Source organism: Puma concolor, chromosome C1 (genome assembly GCF_028749965.1).
Source record: "Puma concolor isolate L17-30 chromosome C1, mPumCon1.1.hap2, whole genome shotgun sequence".
Classification (NCBI taxonomy): domain Eukaryota; kingdom Metazoa; phylum Chordata; class Mammalia; order Carnivora; family Felidae; genus Puma; species Puma concolor.
Genome location: NC_141674.1, coordinates 190344426 through 190365058, shown reverse-complemented (window position 1 = coordinate 190365058; position 20633 = coordinate 190344426). Strand labels below are relative to the sequence as shown.

General features: G+C 34.6%; 1 protein-coding gene across 12 annotated transcripts in view; it reads right to left on the bottom strand.

Moving 5' to 3' along the window:
• Positions 1 to 20633, bottom strand: part of NBEAL1 (neurobeachin like 1) — a 172410-nt gene that overhangs the window by 94631 nt on the left and 57146 nt on the right. For all 12 annotated transcript variants that reach the window (XM_086719313.1, XM_086719315.1, XM_086719312.1 and 9 more), the window contains 8 exons: positions 18851 to 18934; positions 15883 to 15981; positions 15215 to 15795; positions 14360 to 14492; positions 13617 to 13736; positions 11960 to 12263; positions 7086 to 7171; positions 1650 to 1739 (listed from right to left, as the gene is read on the bottom strand). In XM_086719313.1, the coding sequence (XP_086575439.1) occupies positions 1650 to 1739; positions 7086 to 7171; positions 11960 to 12263; positions 13617 to 13736; positions 14360 to 14492; positions 15215 to 15795; positions 15883 to 15981; positions 18851 to 18934 (1497 nt within the window). The remainder of the gene's footprint in view (positions 1 to 1649; positions 1740 to 7085; positions 7172 to 11959; positions 12264 to 13616; positions 13737 to 14359; positions 14493 to 15214; positions 15796 to 15882; positions 15982 to 18850; positions 18935 to 20633) is intronic.

The following is a 20633-nucleotide window of genomic DNA, read 5'->3' as shown; positions in this document are numbered from 1 at the left end:
CTCTTCATACTTTTTGTCTTCATGCTGATATTTTTTTTAACATTTAAAAAAGTATTTTATCTCTGAGAGAGAGAGAGAGTGAGAGAGAGCGCACACGCAAGCAGGGGAGGGGCAGAGAGAGGGGGACAGAGGATCTGAAGCAAGCCCTATGCTGACAACGGTGATCCCGATGCAGGGCTTGAACTCACAAACTGCGAGATCATGACTTGAGCTGAAGTCAAACACTCAATCACCCCTTTCATGCTGATTTTTAAAAGCTATGTATAGTAAGCAAATTAAGTTTTTGGATGGCAAGTATTTTTTTTTCAGTTGTCACGTAACTTTTTTTGTGTTTGATTGTGCTGCAGTATAAAAATACAATGATCCTTTTCTTGTTAACTCTGATCCCATATGATTTCCCCATAGCTGTACCTCAAGGCACCAAAAATTACTTTGATTTTTAAGTATAATGTATGGCACAAATAATCAGCTTTCTATATATTAGTGATACATGAGAACTAGCCTTGTAAAACCAATCTTATAAGTGACAGCAAAAGTTAACTTATGAAAGGGCAAATGCTACATATCTTACTATTTTAACAGATATGATTAAGTGGTCTTATCTCACAAAGAGAAAAATGCTTTATACCACATAACATGAGACTAACATTAATTAATGGATTCATTTTTATATAGGCAGAACTATCCTAATAATGTCTGTTCCATTGAAACAATAAGCATATTTGATTGGTGTTAACTGAGGACAAGATAAAACGGATTTTTTGCTGATTTATCAGCAAGTCCCCTTAAAATATCTTTTATATTTCTTTTGATTTTACTTAAGCTATAATTTCTATTTAAGAAAGATCTTTTAGAAATAGGATATCTCTGACTTGACTTTCACAGTAATCTAAATAACCTTTATTAATTTAGTCACTCAGTCAAAATGTTATTGCATATCCCTGTACCAGGCACTGGTGAAAAAAGCAGTGGTACCTCTTTTCAAAGTTCTTAAGGACTACTGGAGAATCAAGCTCTAAATTACCAAGCAAATTATTATTCATCACACTAAGTGAAATGATAAACTATTGTAAGTATTCATGACAAGAGCAGTTAACTCAGTCTTGGAAAATAAGCAGAGGCCTCTATATAGAACCAAAGACATTATGTCCAACTGTCACATATATATGAGGCACATCCAGAAGTCAGACAAGATATGACAGCTCCAGAGGGGGATGTGGGGAAGAGGAAAAGTCACTTATCTTTAGCCTTAGGGAGGAAAGATCGAAGTATGTTAAAAGCTAATAGACGGGAGACTGTTGACAGAAGCATGTGATACAGGAGAAAAGGGATAATCAATGAAGTCTCTGAGAAGGTAAAGGATGAAATCTGTCACATAGTTTTAGGAATGAAATACCTTAAAAGTGGAGCAATGATTTTAAGGTAGTATTATTTTTCTTAAGGAAACTGTTAAACAGTTTAAGGAGGTAACTAAGTTTCAAGCAAATTAGTCCTTCAACTACTTAATTGTTTATACCTCAAACTGTATATCTTGCTTGCAAACATTTTCACTGAGACTTATTATTCAGATCAACCTGGTGGTGCTAAAAAGACAAATTCTTTAAAAGGATCTGTAAACTTACATAAGACGTTGCTCATCATTAACTTACCTTAATGTCCCAGTTCACTACTTTGTTTCCTGTTAATCTTCCATGCAAACAATTAGTAGATAAATCAAGACAGATTGAATTTTTGCAAGCCTAAGAATAAAAGGAAAATATGGCCAACAGCTAAGCACAATGAAGACAAAAACATAACTTTATATATGAAATATTTCACCATAATTTAAAATGATAAAATGCTTACAATATTAAGTTTAGTCCTGCTATTCTCATTGCCTCTTAAAAGAATCAGGGACTAGATTCTACTTTTTCTTTTAAATATAAATTATTGTCATATTGGTCTCCATACAACACCTAGTGCTCATTCCAACAAGTGCCCTCCTCAATGCCCATCACCCACTTTCCCCTCTGCCCACTCCCCATTAACCCTCAGCTTGTTCTCAGTATTTAAGAGTCTCTCATAGTTTGCCTCCCTCCCCGTTACTTTTTTTTCACCATTCCCCTCCCCCATGGTCTTTTGTTAAGTTTCTCAAGATCCACATGAGTGAAATCTGACTGATTTATTTCACTTAGCATAATACCCTCCATTTCCATCCACGTTGCTGCAAATGGCCAGATTTCATTCTTTCTCATTGCCAAGTAGTATTCTATTGTATATATAAACCACATCTTCTTTATCTATTCCTCAATTGATGGACATTTAGGCTCTTTCCATAATTCGTCTATTGTTGAAAGTGCTGCTATAAACATTGGGGTACATGTGCCCCTATGCATCAGCACTCCTGTAAGGGACTAGATTCTAAAGGACTCACTCATCAAAAGCAGGTCACTTCTACTTGTCACCTGATAGAAGAGCTATAGCAACAAGTTACTCACCCATCACTGGAATTTACAATTTTTTCTCTTTTAAGAACAAATTGATAGTGGTCAGAGGGGAAGGGAAGGGAGTGAGGGTGGGGAGGGATGGGCAAAATGAGTGAAGGGGAGTGGGAGATCCAGGCTTCCAGTTATGGAATGAGTAAGCCACAGGGATGAAAGGTACAGCACAGGAAATACAGTCAGTGGTATTGTAATAGTGCTTATGGTGACAGACAAGAACTACACTTGTGGTGAGCACAGCACAATATACAGACTTGTCAAATCACTGTGTTGTACACCTGAAACTAATGTAACATTGTGTGTCAACTAAACTTCAAAAAAATTTTGGGAGGGCGCCTGGGTGGCTTAGTCAGTTAAGCATCTGACTTGGGCTCAGGTCATGACCTTGAGCTTCAAGAGTTCGAGCCCTGCATCGGGCTCTATGCTGGAGACCCCTTCCAATTCCGTGTCTCCTTCTCTTTGGCCCTCCCACACTCGTACTCTCTTCCTTCTCTCAAAAATAAACATTAAAAAAAAATCTTTAAAAAATAAAAAATCCTATAAAGTTAAAAAAATTAAAGTTTTAAACCAACTTATGCAAACAGCTTTTGGCTATTTATTTATTTTGAGGGAGAATGAGCAAGCAGGATAGAGGCAGAGAGAGAGGCAAGTGGGACTTGATCCCATGAATCATGAGATCATGATCTGAGCTGAAATCAAGAGTTGGATGCTTAGGGGTGCCTGAGTGGCTCAGTCGGTTAAGTGTCTGACTTCGGCTCAGGTCATGATCTCACAGTTCGTGAGTTCAAGCCCCACATCGGGCTCTGGGCTGACAGCCTGGAGCCCGCTTCGGATTCTGTGTCTCCCTCTGTCTGCCCTCCGCTGCTTGCACTCTGTCTCTCGCATTGTCTCAAAAATAAATAAATATTTTTTAAAAATTAAAAAAAAAAAAAAAAAAAAGAGTTGGATGCTTAACTGACTGAGCCACCTAGGTGGCCCAAGATTTTGAGTCTTTAACAAATTCAGTGTTCTATTCCCATGAGTATTTCCCTAGGCATAATTTCACTGGTACACATAATTATGTGATTAAAATGTGAGATACAGAAATCACAAAACAGGGCACCTGGGTGGCTCAACTGGTTAAGCGTCTGACTTCAGCTCAGGTCATGATCTCACGGTTTGTGGGCTCAAGCCCTGCATCAGGCTCCATGCTGATGGTGCAGAGCCTGCTTGGGATTCTCTCTCCCTCCCTCCCTCTCTCTCTCTCTCTCTGCCCCTACCCTATCTCTTTCAAAATAAATAAATAAACCTTAAAAAAAATCACAAAACAGAAAAACATATGATATAAAATTCTAATCACAGGCATAAGACACTTTTCCTTCATGTTATAGACAATTCTGGATATATTCATATTAAGAGTCTAGTCTGCAATTCTAGAAATTATCAAATGTATTTGTTAACTTCCATGAAGGATTATAAAGCATATAACTTCGCATCCAATCTGTGAATTTGCAGATAATGAAGCATCCTTGAATCCAATTACCATTAAAAAAAAAAAAAAAAAAAACTACTACAAATTTTAGCATAAATGATGCATCATTGCTTTCTTCTTAAGGCAACTGAGAAAAAATGCTTTAATAAAACAAACGGAAACTGAGTTTACACTTAACTCAATGTAAACTATATTAGTCTCAAAGACAGAAATGTCTTTCTCCCATTACTACCTCAGTTTGGGTAGCATGTATCTATGACCTGTCCTCATACAATACAACTTCTAATGGCACGACTGCTTCCCGTCTCCTATCCCTCCAATCCAACTTTCACAATGCAGCTTGAGACCTTTTTCTAAAATGTAAACCTTATCATATTTTGTTCTTCTGCTTAAAATCCTATCCACTGCCTACTACTTAGCCTGCCGTAGGAGGCTTGCTATAATCTGGCCTCTATGTGCCCTCTAATTTCATTTCCTGCCATCTTCTCTTCCTACTTGCTTAGTGCCCTAAACCCAAATATACGTAGATCCCAGTTTTAAAGTCTATGCCTTTGTAGATGCTGCTTGTTACATGTGGCACATCCCTCCTCAGCCCTGCCTTTTAAAACACAAATCAAACCATCTTTGCTATGATCTGAAAGAACTAACCACTCACGCCTTTATATTCTCACTATATTTTATACACAATTCCAACACAGAAATACTGTATAGTGGTTAAGGATATGCACAAAACAGACTGAATTCTAACTCCAGCACTACCATTCACTAAAATTATGAGGCTAAGCAAGTTGCTTATCTTTACTGAGCCTCAGAAAACCACAGCTCATAAAAGACACGGGTAATACCATACATCCCTTAGAGTTTTTATGAAGGTTAAGTGAAATAATAAATATAAAACATTTAGCATAGTGCTTAATATTAGTGTAAATACCCAATAAATGGTAGCTAAAAAGAAAAATGCTCATAAAATTACATTGCACTCACTTTTTTTTACATATTTACTTCAGTTTGGGTTATAAGTTTCTTTGTTAATTTTTTTTGATGTTTGTTTATTTTTGAGAGAGAGAGACAGAATGCAAGTGGGTTGGGGGAGAGAGAGGGAGGCACAGAATCCAAAGCAGGCTCCAGGCTCCAAGCTGTCAGCACAGAGCCTGACGCGGGGCTCGAACTCACAAGCTGTGAGATCATGACTTGAGCCGAAGTTGGACGCTCAACTGACTGAGCCACCCAGGCGCCCTGGTTATAAGTTTCTTAAAGCCAGACACTGAATTCATCTTTAGATCTTAAAAGTTCAGCACAATTCTTGGCATGGAGAAGACACTCAAAAAATATAAACAATGGATGGTTCAACACCTCTTACAAGCGATTACAAAAATGAAAAGCTGTTGACTCTCAGAAAATCTTCAAGAGCAGCTTTGCTCAAACTAGCATTTGTTAAATAAGTGAGATGAAAAAACAGAACGTGTTCTATGTTCAAATAACTGGTCAAAGAGTAGGATAAAACAAAAGTAAACTAAGTTTTTTCTAATAAGATTTTTCAAGTATATGATCAATCTCCAAAATGGATATACAGAATATAGCATTTCCCCAAACTCCGTTAACCACAGAACACTTTTTATCATGATATATCACTGTTTCAAGAAATATTCCTCCAAAAAACTGTTTTATTGAGTATTTGTCATACTGAGTTTCTTGAGGAAAAACAATAATACCTATTTTCTTATTAGAGAATTTTTACTGTTGGATCTTCCAACTACTGGAAGGAAGTTCCAACAGTAAAAACTCAACCTAATGTTATCAAGTTTAAATTTGGAAAGAGAATAAATATGACAAACATAATGCCACAAAGACTCAGTTAACTAACATGTATCTAGGACATGCTATTAAATATATCAGTGAGATTAAATTCAATTATTTCCTATATATTTAATAATAACAGTAAAAAGAAAATAAGTATATGATCTAGCCCCTGCCAAGAAAATAAAGTCTAGTTCAGTAAACAAACATACTGGAAAAACGTTAGTGTTACAAAAGGCAAACACTAAAAAAAATAAGGGTCCTAAGAGACTTTATAACCAATGCAAGGCATGAACCTTGATCCAGATTTAAGTTTTTTAAAAGGCTAAACAAAATATTTTTGAGAAAGCTGGGAAAATTTGAATGAGTTATACAGTACATAAATTATTGATAATTTTCCCAGGTAGGTTTATAATTACATAAATACATAGCTACATTGATACCTATGTCAATGTGCCTTCACAAAAGACAGGCAACAGGTGTCAACGGGTGTGGCAAAATTGGTAATTGGTGAATTCAGGTGGAGAGTATAGAGTATACATGATTTCACTTTACCATTCTTTCAATTCCTCTCTAGCTTGAAATTATTCAAAATAAAAAGTCAAGGGGAATACAAATGATAGGTGAATTTTATGAGGTCAGATATCACAAATAAGTATTAAAGTAATAAGTTATGACCATGTACTAGCTGGCTAAACTAGAAAAAAAATTCTATAGTGCATAATCTCACAAATAAAAGCATTTTTTGTGTCAGTGTTAACATTTAGTACAATTAAGGCAACTGATACTGTTTATGCCACTTTCCCTTTTCTTCTCCCAGTTCTTTCCCTCAGACTTTACGGACCTTAATTACTTTCACTAGGTAGGTCTTTGAAGGAAAAAGGACTATGCATGCTATGCATATAGGTAGTTTCTTTTTTCTCCTTCTGAAGTAAACATTTCATTTTTTTGGTTTGTTTTCTTGCTAGAATTACATTTAAAAAATAAACAAAAAAATGTTAACCATAATTCTGTTTAATCTCTCCTTCCAAAAAAGTGGGATAATCCAAGTTTAAACAGTTTCATTTACTGAAGTCAATTCATTAGTAAAACTTCCCACCACAACGATTCCTACTTATAATATATGATTCCTCACTCATACTACTGGGATGACATAATCAAAACATTTGAATCCTAGCTGAGAATTGCACCTCCTCTTCCTTTGAAAATGAGTAATTTTTAAATTTAATTCAAGACTATCCTTCTCAATTAACCACTGAAATGACAAAAGGAACAAAAAAGGAATTTTAGTTCATAGCACAGTTACAAGTAGATACAGTCCATGCATTTACTCTCACCTTTGCAGTATAGTGAAGAAGGATGTTACCAGACAGGTCAGCCATGTCAGACTCTTGAAATTTCCAAGGGCTTAAACAGTTTGGACCTGAAAATTATTTACACACACGTACATAAACATCACTGAATATTTTTGGCCTCCTTGATTCTGTGTAATCAGAACAAAATTTAAAATTAAGTTGTTTCTCCCTCAGGCAAGTTCAAAAAGATCGAAATCATACTATGCATATTTTCAGACACAATGCTATGAAACTTGAAATCAATCGGAAGAAAAAATTTGGAAAGAAAATGAAAACTTGGAGATTAAAGAACATCCTACCGAAGAATGAATGGCCAAGACATTAAAGAGGAAATAAAAAAGTACATGGAAGCCAGTGAAAATGATAACACGACAGCCCAAAGCCTCTGGAATGCAGCAAACGCGGTCAGAAGAGGGAAGTATATAGCAATACAGGCCTTCCTAAAGAAGGAAGAAAGGTCTCACATATACAACCTAACCTTACACCTTAAAGAGCTGGAAAAAGAACAGCAAATAAAACCCCAAACCAGCAGAAGATGGGAAATTATAATAAAGATTAGAGCAGAAATTAATTCTATTGAAATAAAAAAAAACAGAAGAGATCAATGAAACCAGGAGCTGGTTCTTTGAAAGAATTAACAAAATTGATTAACCCCTAGCCAGTCTGATCAAAAAGAAAAAGGAAATGACCCAAATAAAATAAAAAATGAAAGAGGAGAGATCACAACCAATACTGCAGAAATACAAACAATAATAAGAGAATATTATAAGCAATTATATTCCAACAAATTGGGCAATCTGGAAGAAACGGAAAATACCTAGAAAAATACAAACTACCAAAACTGAAAACAGGAAGAAATAGAGAATTTGAACAGACTGATAACCAGTAAAGAATTAGTAATCAAAAACCTCCCCAAAAACAAGGTCCAGAGCCAGATGGCTTTCCAAGGGAATTCTACCAAACATTTAAAGAAGTGTTAACTTCTATTCTTTTGAAGCTGTTCCAAAAAATAGAAATGGAAGGAACTTCCAAACTCATTCTATGAGGCCAGCATTACCTTGATTTCAAAACCAGACAAAGACCCCACTAAAAAGCAGAACTATAGATAAATTTCCCTGATAAACATGGATGCAAAAATTCTCAACAAGATAGTAGCCAACTGGATCCAATAATGCATTAAAATAATTATTCACCATAATCAAGTGGCATTTATATGGGATGCAGGGCTGGTTCAGTATCTGCAAACAAATCAGAGATATATGATACTAATAAAAGAAAGGACAGAACCACATGATTCTCTCAATAGATGCAGAGAGAGCATTTGACAAAATACAGCATCGTTTCTTGATAAAAACCCTCAAGGAAGTAGGGATAGAAGGATTATAACTCAAGATCCTAAAAGCCACATACAAAAGACCCACCACACTAATATCCTCAATGGGGAAAAACTGAGAGCTAAGGTCAGGAACAAGACAGGGATGTCCACTCTTGCCACTGTTATTCAACATAGTATTAGAAATTCTAGCATCAACAATCAGACAACACAAAGAAATAAAAGGCATCCAAATCGGCAAGGAGGAAGTCAAACTTTCACTCTTCACAGATGACATGACACTCTATATGGAAAACCCAAAAGATTCCATCAAACACCTGCTAAAACTGATCCATGAATTCAGCAAAGTGGCAGGATATAAAATCAATGCACAGAAATCAGTGCACCAATAATGAAACAGCAGAAAGGGAAACCATGGAATCGATCCCACTTACAATTTCACCAAAAAACCATAAAATACCTAGAAATAAACCTAACCAAAGAGGTGAAAAACTTACATACTGAAAACTATACAAAGCTTATGAAAGAAATTGAAGAAGACACAAAAAAATGGAAAAATATTACATGTTCCTGGACAGGAAGAACAAATATTGTTAAAATGTCAATACTACCCAAAGCAATCTACATATTCAATGCAATCCCTATTAAAATAATACCAGTATTCTTCATAAAGCTAGATCAAATAATCCTAAAATTTGTATGGAACCAGAAAAGACCCCGAATCAAAGCAATCCTGAAAAAAAAAAAAAAAAAACCCAAAGCTGGAGGCATCGCAATTCTGGACATCAAGATGTATTACAAAGCTGTAATCATCAAGACAGTACGGTACTGGCACAAAAACAGACACATAGGTCAATGGAACAGAAGAAAATACTTAGAAATGGACCCACAAACGTATGGCCAACTAAGCTTTGAGCAAAGAATATCCAATAGAATAAAGACAGTCTCTTCAACAAATGGTGATGGAAAAACTGGAAGGCGACATGAAGAAGAATGAACCTGGACCACTTTCTTACACCATACACAAAAATAAACTCAAAATGGATGAAAGACCTAAATATAAGACAGGAAACCATCAAAATCCTCAAGGAGAAGGCAAGCAAAAACCTCTTCGACCTCTCCTGCAGCAACTTCTTACTCAATACGTTCTCCAGAGGCAAGGGAAACAAAAGCAAAAATGAAGTACTGGGATCTCAGCAAGATAAAAAGCTTCTGCATGGCAAAGGAAACAATCAGCAAAACTAAAAGGCAACCGAAGGAATGGGAGAAGATATTTGCAAATGACATATCAAATAAAGAGTTAGTAGCCAAAATCAACAATGAACTTACCAAACTCAACACACACAAAAAAGCAATCCAGTGAAGAAATGGGCAAAGGACATGAATAGACACTTTTCTAAAGAAGACATCCAGATACGGGCGCCTGGTGGCTCAGTCGGCTGACTTCGGCTCAGGTCATGATCTCACGGTCTGTGAGTTCGAGCCCCACATCGGGCTCTGTGCTGACAGCTCAGAGCCTGGAGCCTGCTTCAGATTTTGTGTCTCCCTCTCTCTCTGACCCTCCCCCGTTCATGCTCTCTCTTTGTCTCAAAAATAAATAAACATTAAAAAAAAATTAAAAAAAAAAAAAAGACATCCAGATGGCTAACAAGAGACATGAAAAAAATGCTCAACGTCACGCATCATCAGGGAAATACAAATCAAAACCACAATGAGATACCACCTCACACCAGTAAGAATGGCTAAAATTAACAACTTGGGCAACAACAGATGCTGGTGAGGATGCGGAGAAAGAAGAACCCTTTTGCATTGCTGGTGGGAATGCAAACTGGTGCAACCACTCTGGAAAATATGGAGGTTCCTCAAAAAATTAAAAATAGAACTACCCTATAACCCAGAAATTGCACGAGTAGGTATTTATCCAAAGGATACAGGTGTGCTGTTTCAAAACAGCACATGCATCCCAATGTTTATAGCTGTGCCACTGGCAGCACCAAAGTATGGAAAGAGCCCAAGTGTCCATCAACAGATTAATGGATAAAGATGATGTGGTATATATACATAATGGAGTATTACTTGGCAATCAAAAAGAATGAAACCTTACCATATGCAACAATATGGATGGAACTAGCGTGTTTATGCTAAGTGAGATTAGTCAGAGAAACAAATACCCTATGACTTCACTCATATGAACAATTTAAGATACAAAACAGATGAACATAGGGAAGGGAAACAAAAATAATATAATAACAAGGAGGGGGACAAAACATAAGAGACTCTTAAATACAGAGAACAAACTAAAGGCTGCTGTATGGGTTGTGGGTGGAGGGATGGGCTAAATGGGCAAGGGACATTAAGGAGGACACTTGTTGGGATGAGCAGTGGGTGTTTGTTACATATAGGGATGAATCACTAGATTCTACTCCTGAAATCATTGTTGCACTATATGCTAACTTGGATGTAAATTTTTAAAAAATAATAAAAATAAATAAAATTAAAGTTATTTAACAATATGAATTCTGTAAATTACTATACATACAACAGTGCCATCAATTTTAACAGATGAATAATGAGAATGACACAGAAAATATTGTACATATTTGGTTGTTTTTCTATTTTTCCTTTTATTAAAGAGAGCTTGTTAAAATAAATAAATAAATAAATAAATAAATAAATAAATAAATAAATAAAATTAAGCTGTTTCAAGCTATTCAACACAGTTAAACCATACTAGCCAAAATGAACTTCATTTTGGTATCACCTTCAATTCATCTAAAACCTAGAAAAGTTGTGGGTGGTTCAATCTCCACTATAGACAGGAAATTTTATACAGCATTAAAAACCTAATATCAAATATAACAAAATTTACCTATTAATTTATCTAATGTTAAGTAATTTAAATTTAGAAGAAAAAACAGCAGAATAACCAACAATGTGAAAAGATATCACAGAAATTGAATAGTAAATGAATAGTACTAAAAAAAAAAAAAGAAATGCAAATTCAAACAAGGTTCCACCTTACATCAATAAAAGGAGGAAACAGTATTGACCATTCCATGTGTTTTGTTTTTTTTTAAGTTTATTTATTTTGAGAGAGAGAGAGAGCATGGACGGGGCAGAAAAAAAGGGAGAGAGAGAATCCCATGTAGGCTCCACACCATCAGCACAGAGCACAATATGGGGCTCAAACTCACAGGTCAGTTCTTAAATATTATCAACATACATGTAAAACACTATAATTATGTGAGGGATGCAGGTGCTAAATAACCTTGTGGCAATCATTTTGTAATATACACGTCTATCAAATCATTACACTGTACATCTTAAACTTACGTATGTTTTGTGTCAATAATATCCCAATCAATTGAGGGTGGGCGGACAGGGAATGTAGTGGGATTTTTCTTCCCTTTCAGCTTCCATTACAAATACAAATACACTATTCAGATCAAATATATTCTTCAAAATATATGTAGGCAGCAAAAAAAAACCACTAAGTTTAAACAGTATGACTGTACATGCTCACCTGCTAAATACAATGCCTTCACCTGAGGAGGCTGTAGTCCTTCATAAAATATGATAACAGACCCTAGCTGGCCCTCCAGAGATGTGGGACATCCCCATTCACTATCTTGAGTTCCAGCTGATATCAATTTGGTAATCAATTTTGATTTTTCAAGTGTTCCTCCCCAGGAGGCTGATGACAGAATTCCACCAAATGATGTCCGATGAGGGATAATGGGGGAAGAAAAAGGTGGATCTGGGATTTGGGATGGTGGAGGAGTGGTGGTTCTTTGCCCAGCTGAACCAATGCAGCAGGAAATAAAAGGCTAAAAATTAAGAAACAAACAAAATAAATTACACCATTTTAATTATATCTCGATCTTCAGATTGAAAATAAAACAGCACATAAAATTAAAAAAACAAATAGATGGAAAATAAATTGTAAGTTTTAATTTTATTGGATCATAATGTGTGCATGTGTGTGCATACATAAGAAGCCAATGAGAGATGTTACTTTTGGCCTATGGGATTTGGATGTGTTACTTTTATAACTCACATTATATCCTTCTGTAAATTTTGAAATTTTAATATTTTTAAAAACTTTAACAACTTTACTATATTCTAAAATAAAGGAAACTACTTTTCTCCCTTAAAATTTATAAACAGAACTACACATTAGTATAATAACACTAATTACAGGCTATCCTAAAATGAGCATCAGGATGAACATCAATAAGAAACTACTAGAATCAGAGAAGCACCTGGGAAATAACAGATTTCATTACCTTCAAAAAAGGCTGTTTTAGAATTATCTAAGAATTCTCAAAGAACTTTTACAATAATATTTTTTTCCATTTCTAATACAATATGTAAACAATCTTTATTTTTGATTTTTTAAACAGAGCTATTACAAATTGCAGCTTTTATTTCTGATTCTTTTCCCCAAACACATTTTTGAAAATAAATCAATGTGCTATTTCCCAAGCTTACATCCAACAACCCTGACGTGTGAATCACTGCTACAATAATATTCTTTAAGAATCATCTCAATAAGTTCCATCTTGTATTTGACTACAATGTAAAGGCTTAAAGTTTCTTCATTACTGTTTCAAATTCAGTGAGGATGGAAAAGAGACCATCATAATAGTCTCTAAGTATTTTGTACACTTGGGAGGGCTTTATTATTATTTTTCTAAAGATTTTATTTATTTTTAATTTTTTAAAGTTTTTAAATTTATTTTGAGAGAGAGAGAGAGAGAGAGAGAACACACTAGCAAGGGAGGGGCAAAGAGAAGGAGAGAGAGAATCCTAAGCAGGCTCCACACTTGCCAGGCTCAACCCCAGGAACCATGAGACCATGATCTGAGCCAAAATCAAGAGTCTCAAGAATGAGACGCTTAACCTACTGTGCTACCCAGACATCCCATGGAGGGCTTTATGAAATGATCCTTTGCTCTCCTCTATTAAATTTCTTTGGCTTTCCCATTTTAGGTCTTTTTCCCCATAAGTTTTTTATTACATTTGTTTCTTCTTTGAGTTGTTTTTCTTTATTACATGTTGTCCAACTTCATCTAATAATGATAGGCTAACAGTATTAAATATTAACTTACTATATCTTAGAACATACAAAACATTTTAAAATCCCATGGTCCCATAACAAGTAGATAAGGTGTGCTTACTTCATTCATGGCAGGAAATCTGAGAGGGGCAGAGACCTTCTGCTGTCCGTTGTCATAGATATAGACAAAGCTCTGACCAAAGGGTCTTTTTCCAGGCATGTGAACAATGGTTATGTTGTGCTAGTAAAGTAAAGCATACATTTAAAGACTAAAATTACATTAAATCTTTGGAATGACAAATGTTTTCAGAGTATTACTCAATTAGTTTGTGTGAATAGCAGAACATTGAGATTAAGCATAATTAAATGTTGGTTAAAATTCTGTTCTTAAGAGTGAATGACAATTTTTTCTGTAGTACTACAAAAGCATTTATATATGTTCTAGCAACTTATACACAACTGTAACAAAGTATCTTTCCTGTATTTTCCAAGTCTGAGTATTCTTTAGAATCAATTTTCCTAATGAGAAGCATTTTATACTTTAAGAAAAGCAAGAGAGATGCATTGCTATTAATAATTTATGTTCTCATTTTAAATTGAATTCCTAAACCAAATCTGATTCTAGAAAACATGAAAGAAATGGAAATATTTACTTTTAATTTTTTAGGAGAAAAATTATTATCGCTGAGTTTATAATGAGGATGATAATGCTATTAACTTCCTTATAAATTTCAACATAAGCAGAATTATGAAGTGAAAATTAATCAATGCTCAAAAAGGAGATAATTCCTGATGTACATTCACCAAATGTGTGATTTTAAAGAAAAGAACCAAAAAGTTAAATGTGATGTCCTAAAACCTTACCCAGAGGGAATCACAGAAACTGTGGTCAGGAAGCATAACTGCAGCATATTCTCTTTTTGTGCACACTGCAACAACCAGCATACCTGAATGGGTAATAAAAGCTTCAAAACCCATGCCACTTCCTGTAAAAAAGCTAACAAAAATATATATTATCAGAACTTTTGAAGTCAGTTCAGTTTTATCACTGAATACACACAAAACCGTAAGATCATCATGAATATCTTTATCAATAATGCTGTGGCTTACATTCTATTGCCACACATCAGTCCAACCTCATAACAATGGTAATTCCTAAATCTTTTATGGGCTTAATGGTTTAACAAATTATAAAAGGTAGCCAGAAGAGTGGAATTCCATTATCAAACAAAAGTAAAATGATAAATTTTGAAGATTTCAAAATTCTTTCAAATAGGATTCAGAAAGCATGAATAAATGTCTTAAAAATCACAAGGCATTAAATTTATTTAAAATTATCAGTTACCAAAGTAACTAAGTTTGGATGTACATACACATAGGTTTTGTGATCCTTCATATAAATATAGAGCACCTTTAATGGAACATAGAGATCACCATTTTAAAATTTATTACACTTTTTTCTCCACTTTTATCATACTTTTAAGAAGGAACTTTGTTTCCAAACTAACCAAAGACCTACCAAAATATTTGATGTATGTAATCAATATCATGAAAGCGATAAAACACTTATAATCTGTGTACGCCCTAAGGATAAAGCGGTTTCAGCTAAACTGTTGTACATTTAAAAACTAGATGCTTGAAAAGCTTTTTCCTGTTTAAGAATTACAGCATATATTGTTATGACAGTATTCATTTATATTCCATAACTTGTATCAGTACCTGTACAATTGTTTTCTTTTTCCTCCTTTGTTAGCATTGCCAAGAGTCAACTGATCCTGATCTAAGCAAAACCAAGCATTGAAAGAAAAGGCAGACCCTGGCCATTTCTGTATGGAAGGCACAGAGATTCCTGCCATACTATGTGACAAATTAAAATACTGCAGTGCGCTTTCTAGACTTTGTTTTCGGGCCATTGTCAGAATTGCTCGAGTCACAGGAGTAGTATAAGGGTGAATATACTCAGATTCATCCACTCTCAGCAATCTTAGCAGCTGACGTATTTCTTCTGAGCTCACTGACTGACTCCCCAAGGAACCATGAAGTGCAATCAAGTTCTCAGCACAAGTTCGATGGAGGGAAGAATGGGAACCAAGGGTTTCAATGATGTGAATTCCCATGTTTGCATTGACACAAGTAGTTCGACTCTGCCTATTAATACAACAAATTCTTTTCAGCCAATCAGAAATGAAGATTTGCAGATCATGGGATTCTAGCTCTGGAAGCCACTGGATAAGAAGCAAGAGAGGCTGGACATTACTAATGCCCAAAATCCCAACTGAAGTGTGGTCACCTTCTACAGCCTATAAAGCAACATAAAAGACAAAAGGTTAGTAACCATTTTGGATATGGAGATAATGGAACTTGTTTAATACAGCGAAAAAACTCACCATATTCATGAGTTCTTTAAGTAGTTCTAGCGGTGGCTGACCCAGGGATTTTAAAACCTCAAACATATGTGTATAACCAATTCTTTCTTTAAATACTTCCTAAGGGAAGGGAAATAAACACATCAAAACATACTTTCAAAGACTGAATTTGTTGATTATTTAAAATGTTGAATAATACCCATTTCAGTTAATACTGAAAAGACTGAGTACAGTATTTGCTTCTTAAATCACATCTTCATCTTTTTTTAATTAAAAAAAATGTTTAATAATCATTTATTTTTGAAAAAGAGAGAGAGAAAGAGAGAGAGAGACATAGTACAAGTGGAGGAGGGGCAAAGAGAATGAGGGAAACACAGCATCTGAGGCAGGGTCCAGGTTGTGAGGTGTCAGCACAGAGCCCAATGCGGGGCTTGAACCCATGAGCTGTGCATGAGACCATGACCTGAGCTGAAGTTGGACGCTTAACCTTACTGAGCCACCAGGCACCCTCTAAAATAGATTCCATAGGTCTTCTGAAATATGATGTGACAATAACCTACCAAATATAAAATAAATGAAATTAGCAATAATTGTATAATCGTATATTATAAAAATATTATATAAATTTCAGATTAGGGTACAACCACTTTCATCTTCACTTGATTTGTAATTAGTACAGTATTACATTAAGTCAAAACAAAAATGGCAAAAAAATGAGAAGACTTTGGGGGTAACAGGAGCCAGGCAGCAGTCTCAAAAGACTAGAGTCCTGGCAATTTTGAGTGGTGACAGAAAAAACTGGGTAATTTTCTCTCCTCTTTTTGTATCTAAATGGATTGAATTTATCTCAAACACCAAGTTCATTTTAGAAAGGTCTAAGTCATATGTATTTTTGAACTAGTGGGCACACAAAGTCATAAAGTAAAATAAAAAGATAACAAAAATCTACTAATGCTAAACTAGTCCAGTAAATCAGGCAAAAATGTATACACTTTTATTATAAAATCAAAAGATTTAAACAAAATGAGTAAGACTGGTTGTCTCTAGGGAGAGGAACTAGTTGGCTGTGAGCCCAGTGGTAGAAAGAACATTTTTTTCCAAAAGGTATTTTTTAATACTAATTCAAAGGGATACATGGACCCCTATATTTATAGGAACTTCATGTACAGTGGCCAAATTATGAAAACAGCCCAAGTGTCCATCAATTGATGAATGGATAAAGAAGATGTGGTATATACATAAAATGGAATATCTTTTTTAATTTTGTTAACGTTTATTTATTATTGAGAAACAGTGAGAGACAGAGAATGAGCATGGGAGGGGCAGAGAGAGGGGGAGACACAGAATCTGAAGCAGGCTCCAGGCTCCAAGCTGTCAGCATAGAGCCCGACATGGGGCTCAAACTCACAAACTGCAAGATCATGACCTAAGCTGAAGCTGGACGCTTAACCGACTGAGCCACCCAGGCAACCCCACAAAACAGAATATTAATCAGCCATAAAAAAGAATAAAACCTTGCCATCTGCAACGACATGGATGGAACTAGAGAGTATTATGCTAAGCAAAAGAAGTCAGTCAGAGAAAGACAAACATCATATGATTTCACTCATATGTGGCATTTAAGAAAACAAAACAGGCAGAGAACAAACTAATAGTTACCAGAGGGTAGATGGGTGGAAAGATGGGTTAAATAGGTTGTAGAGATTAAAGAGTGCACCTGTGATGAGCACTGAGTATTATATCTGTAGTAAATGTATCTGTAAGGAATTGCTGAATCTCTATATTGTATATCTGAAAATACTACTACACTGTATGTTAACTAACTGGAATTTAAATTAAAACTTAAAAATCTAATACCTATCATTTTTAAAAAGGTATTTTTAACATAACCTTTTGAATTTTAAACCATGCATTACATAATAAAAAAATTATATCTTAAGACTTGAACATCACTTGAGACTTGAGTTTCATAATACAGTACAGCTAATTCATTATACTAATAAACCACTTAGAACTTAAAATGACTTTTTTTCCCTTACAGAAACTATTGTAATTAGAATTAGATTCCCAAGCAGGCCTGTAAAATTGTAAAAGCTGTCTAGTAGGCATCTAACCATAAGCTACATATGGCAACATTTATAGAGCAAACATTAGTGTCCTAGTGGAACCAATGGAAAGTTAGTAATACTACTGAAGGCACGGCTTAGGAAACCAGGAATAATTCATTCATGTCTGCTACTAAAAGGTAAAGCATGAAATACATTACAGGTGGTAAACAGAAGGTAAAATATCATCATCATCATCATCATCGACACTGAGATTTATTAAGCACTTACCATGTGCCTGGCACTATAGGTTTACCACTTTACACAGATGATCTCACTAATCCTTAAAACTATTCAATGACGAAACTACTAGCACAAATCAGCATAAATGGACAACAGGACAGAGTTAGTAGTTGTGAATGAGACAGAAAGAAAATCCTGAGGTTTGGTAACAAAGAAGCAGAATTTCCACGGCCATTGTGAAAAACATGTCCCAAACTGATAGGGCTATTCATGTGAAAAATTTTCTCACAGTCTAGGCAGTCATAAACTGAGCAAAGAGTGAAAGAGTGATTATTTTATTAATGAAGAAAAACTATGATATAAAATTTAATTTTTTAAACTCACTAACCATAGAATCACTTAAAATGATCTTTTCAACAGCAGTGCTATCTTTGTTTACTGACACTGTAAGTCTCTATTAGCTTACGGTTCTATCATATAATTATATGCCTATCTTATAATCCAAAGCAGTCCCCATAGGTGTTTGTCTCAAAAGTTAACAGCAAATGATTCCTATACTGAGATAGTTTGTGAACTATTTCACTTCAGGTATAACACCAAATGTATTATATATATACTTTCATACATTACTTTGGGGATTTCATAGTGAAAACTGGCATATCTAGGATAACATTTTTGAGCTTGCGGATTTTATGTTTCACCTTAGCAGCTGGAGATTTATTCATTACTGCTGTCAAAGCCTTAATGGTCGATATAGCCAAACAATCCAATTGCCCCTGAAACACCTATCAGAGAGAAAAAAAATAAAAAGGAAAGAAATTAACAACGTGTTCAAGATTTGTATTTAGTTAGGAAACCTTTGTTCTGAAAACCTGAAAAAATAATTACTTAACATGCAATACATTCCTCTTACAATAAAATAGATTTCTGAAACACTATACCTGCAAGAAAAGTTACCTACTTGACGAAAATAAACCATGTGTCAAGAAGGATAAAGCTACATTCACTCATCACTTTGAAATGTTTTGGGAAAAAAACCAAAAACCGAAAAGAACACAAGCTTAACACATGCTTTTAAAAATAATGGACAATCTCCAGAGGAAGGGAGAAAGATCTATCATTGAAAATTCTACTATATTTTAATTTCCCTTCAAAAATACACTGAACTTCCTAGCTTTAAATTTCATTAGCATGTATAATAAGGTATTTAAAATGGTGTTGTCTATTTGGTTTCCAAGCCTTGTGTTATAATTGAAATGGTATATTTATTTACCAATCAATCACACTTGCAAGCAATAAGGTATACCTATTTTTACATAAGATGCAGAATTTGAGGTAGAACAGAAAATGAAATATGTATCTATAAGTATTATCATGTTTTTGAGTAGGCAAGCTTTAATGCCAAAAACTGTAAGAAAAAATAAAAAGCAGCTTCATTTTGTCTATTTTGTATAAGCTTCATCATAAAGAGAAGTGTTAAGTTTCAGAACAGTGCATTTACAGACAAAAGGTGAAAACAAAATACAACATTAACATTAAAAAATTGAATATGACTGGGTTATATCATCAGGCTTAATGAACCATGAAAGCCTTACATGAGAACTAGAAAGCTGTAAAAACTAACAGTTCCAAAAATCTGCTTTTGGTAATATTACTATGACTTAAAGGCAGTCACTTCATGAGTAGGATTTTCCTCTCTCCCTCCCACTAAAAATGATTTAAGGGACTGATTAGATCTTTGTCATTTTAAGCTAAGCTCTACCAATTTTAGGCAAGTTATTTAAGCCAGTATCTTGATTTTTGTTGATGTTGTTTATTAAACATTATTATATATATCTATTATATGTGTAATAAACATACTATGCATTAATAATTCTGTATAGAGAATTTCTTATAAATAAGATCTTTCCTACACTTTGTCCAAAGACTAGTCATCACAGTACCTACAATTAGGAATACTAACATAAACCTCTGAGAATATCATTGTAACTGTTTTATTAATCTATATAGGCCTTGAGAGGGACTAACATTTATAGAGAAATCTAAAATGGTACTCTGTAATTGGTATTTTACATCCAGAACAGAAAATAATCATCATATCTATACCATAGCTCTATTTATAAACCTGGATATTAAGATAATATTAATAAAAGACATCATGAAAGTTCTCTCACAAACATTTCAGGAAAGAAAAATAACAAAGCAATTTTTATAGGTAGTTTTTTCCAAAATGAATTACCTAATGCAGAAAAGCAACAAAAACTGCTTATTTCTGCCTTTTACCCACATAGAGGTGACTTTCTACAAAAGACAACAGTTAAGTTTTATGCTAAATTAAAGAGAGTTCAGCGTCTTCTTCCCTTCCTCCAGGATTCAGGTTGTCCATTGAATTATAGTCATTACTTGTCAACAAGAAGCAAAGAATCAAGGTATTAAAACTGACCATACATATTCACAAACAAAGCCCTAAGTTCCCAATACACC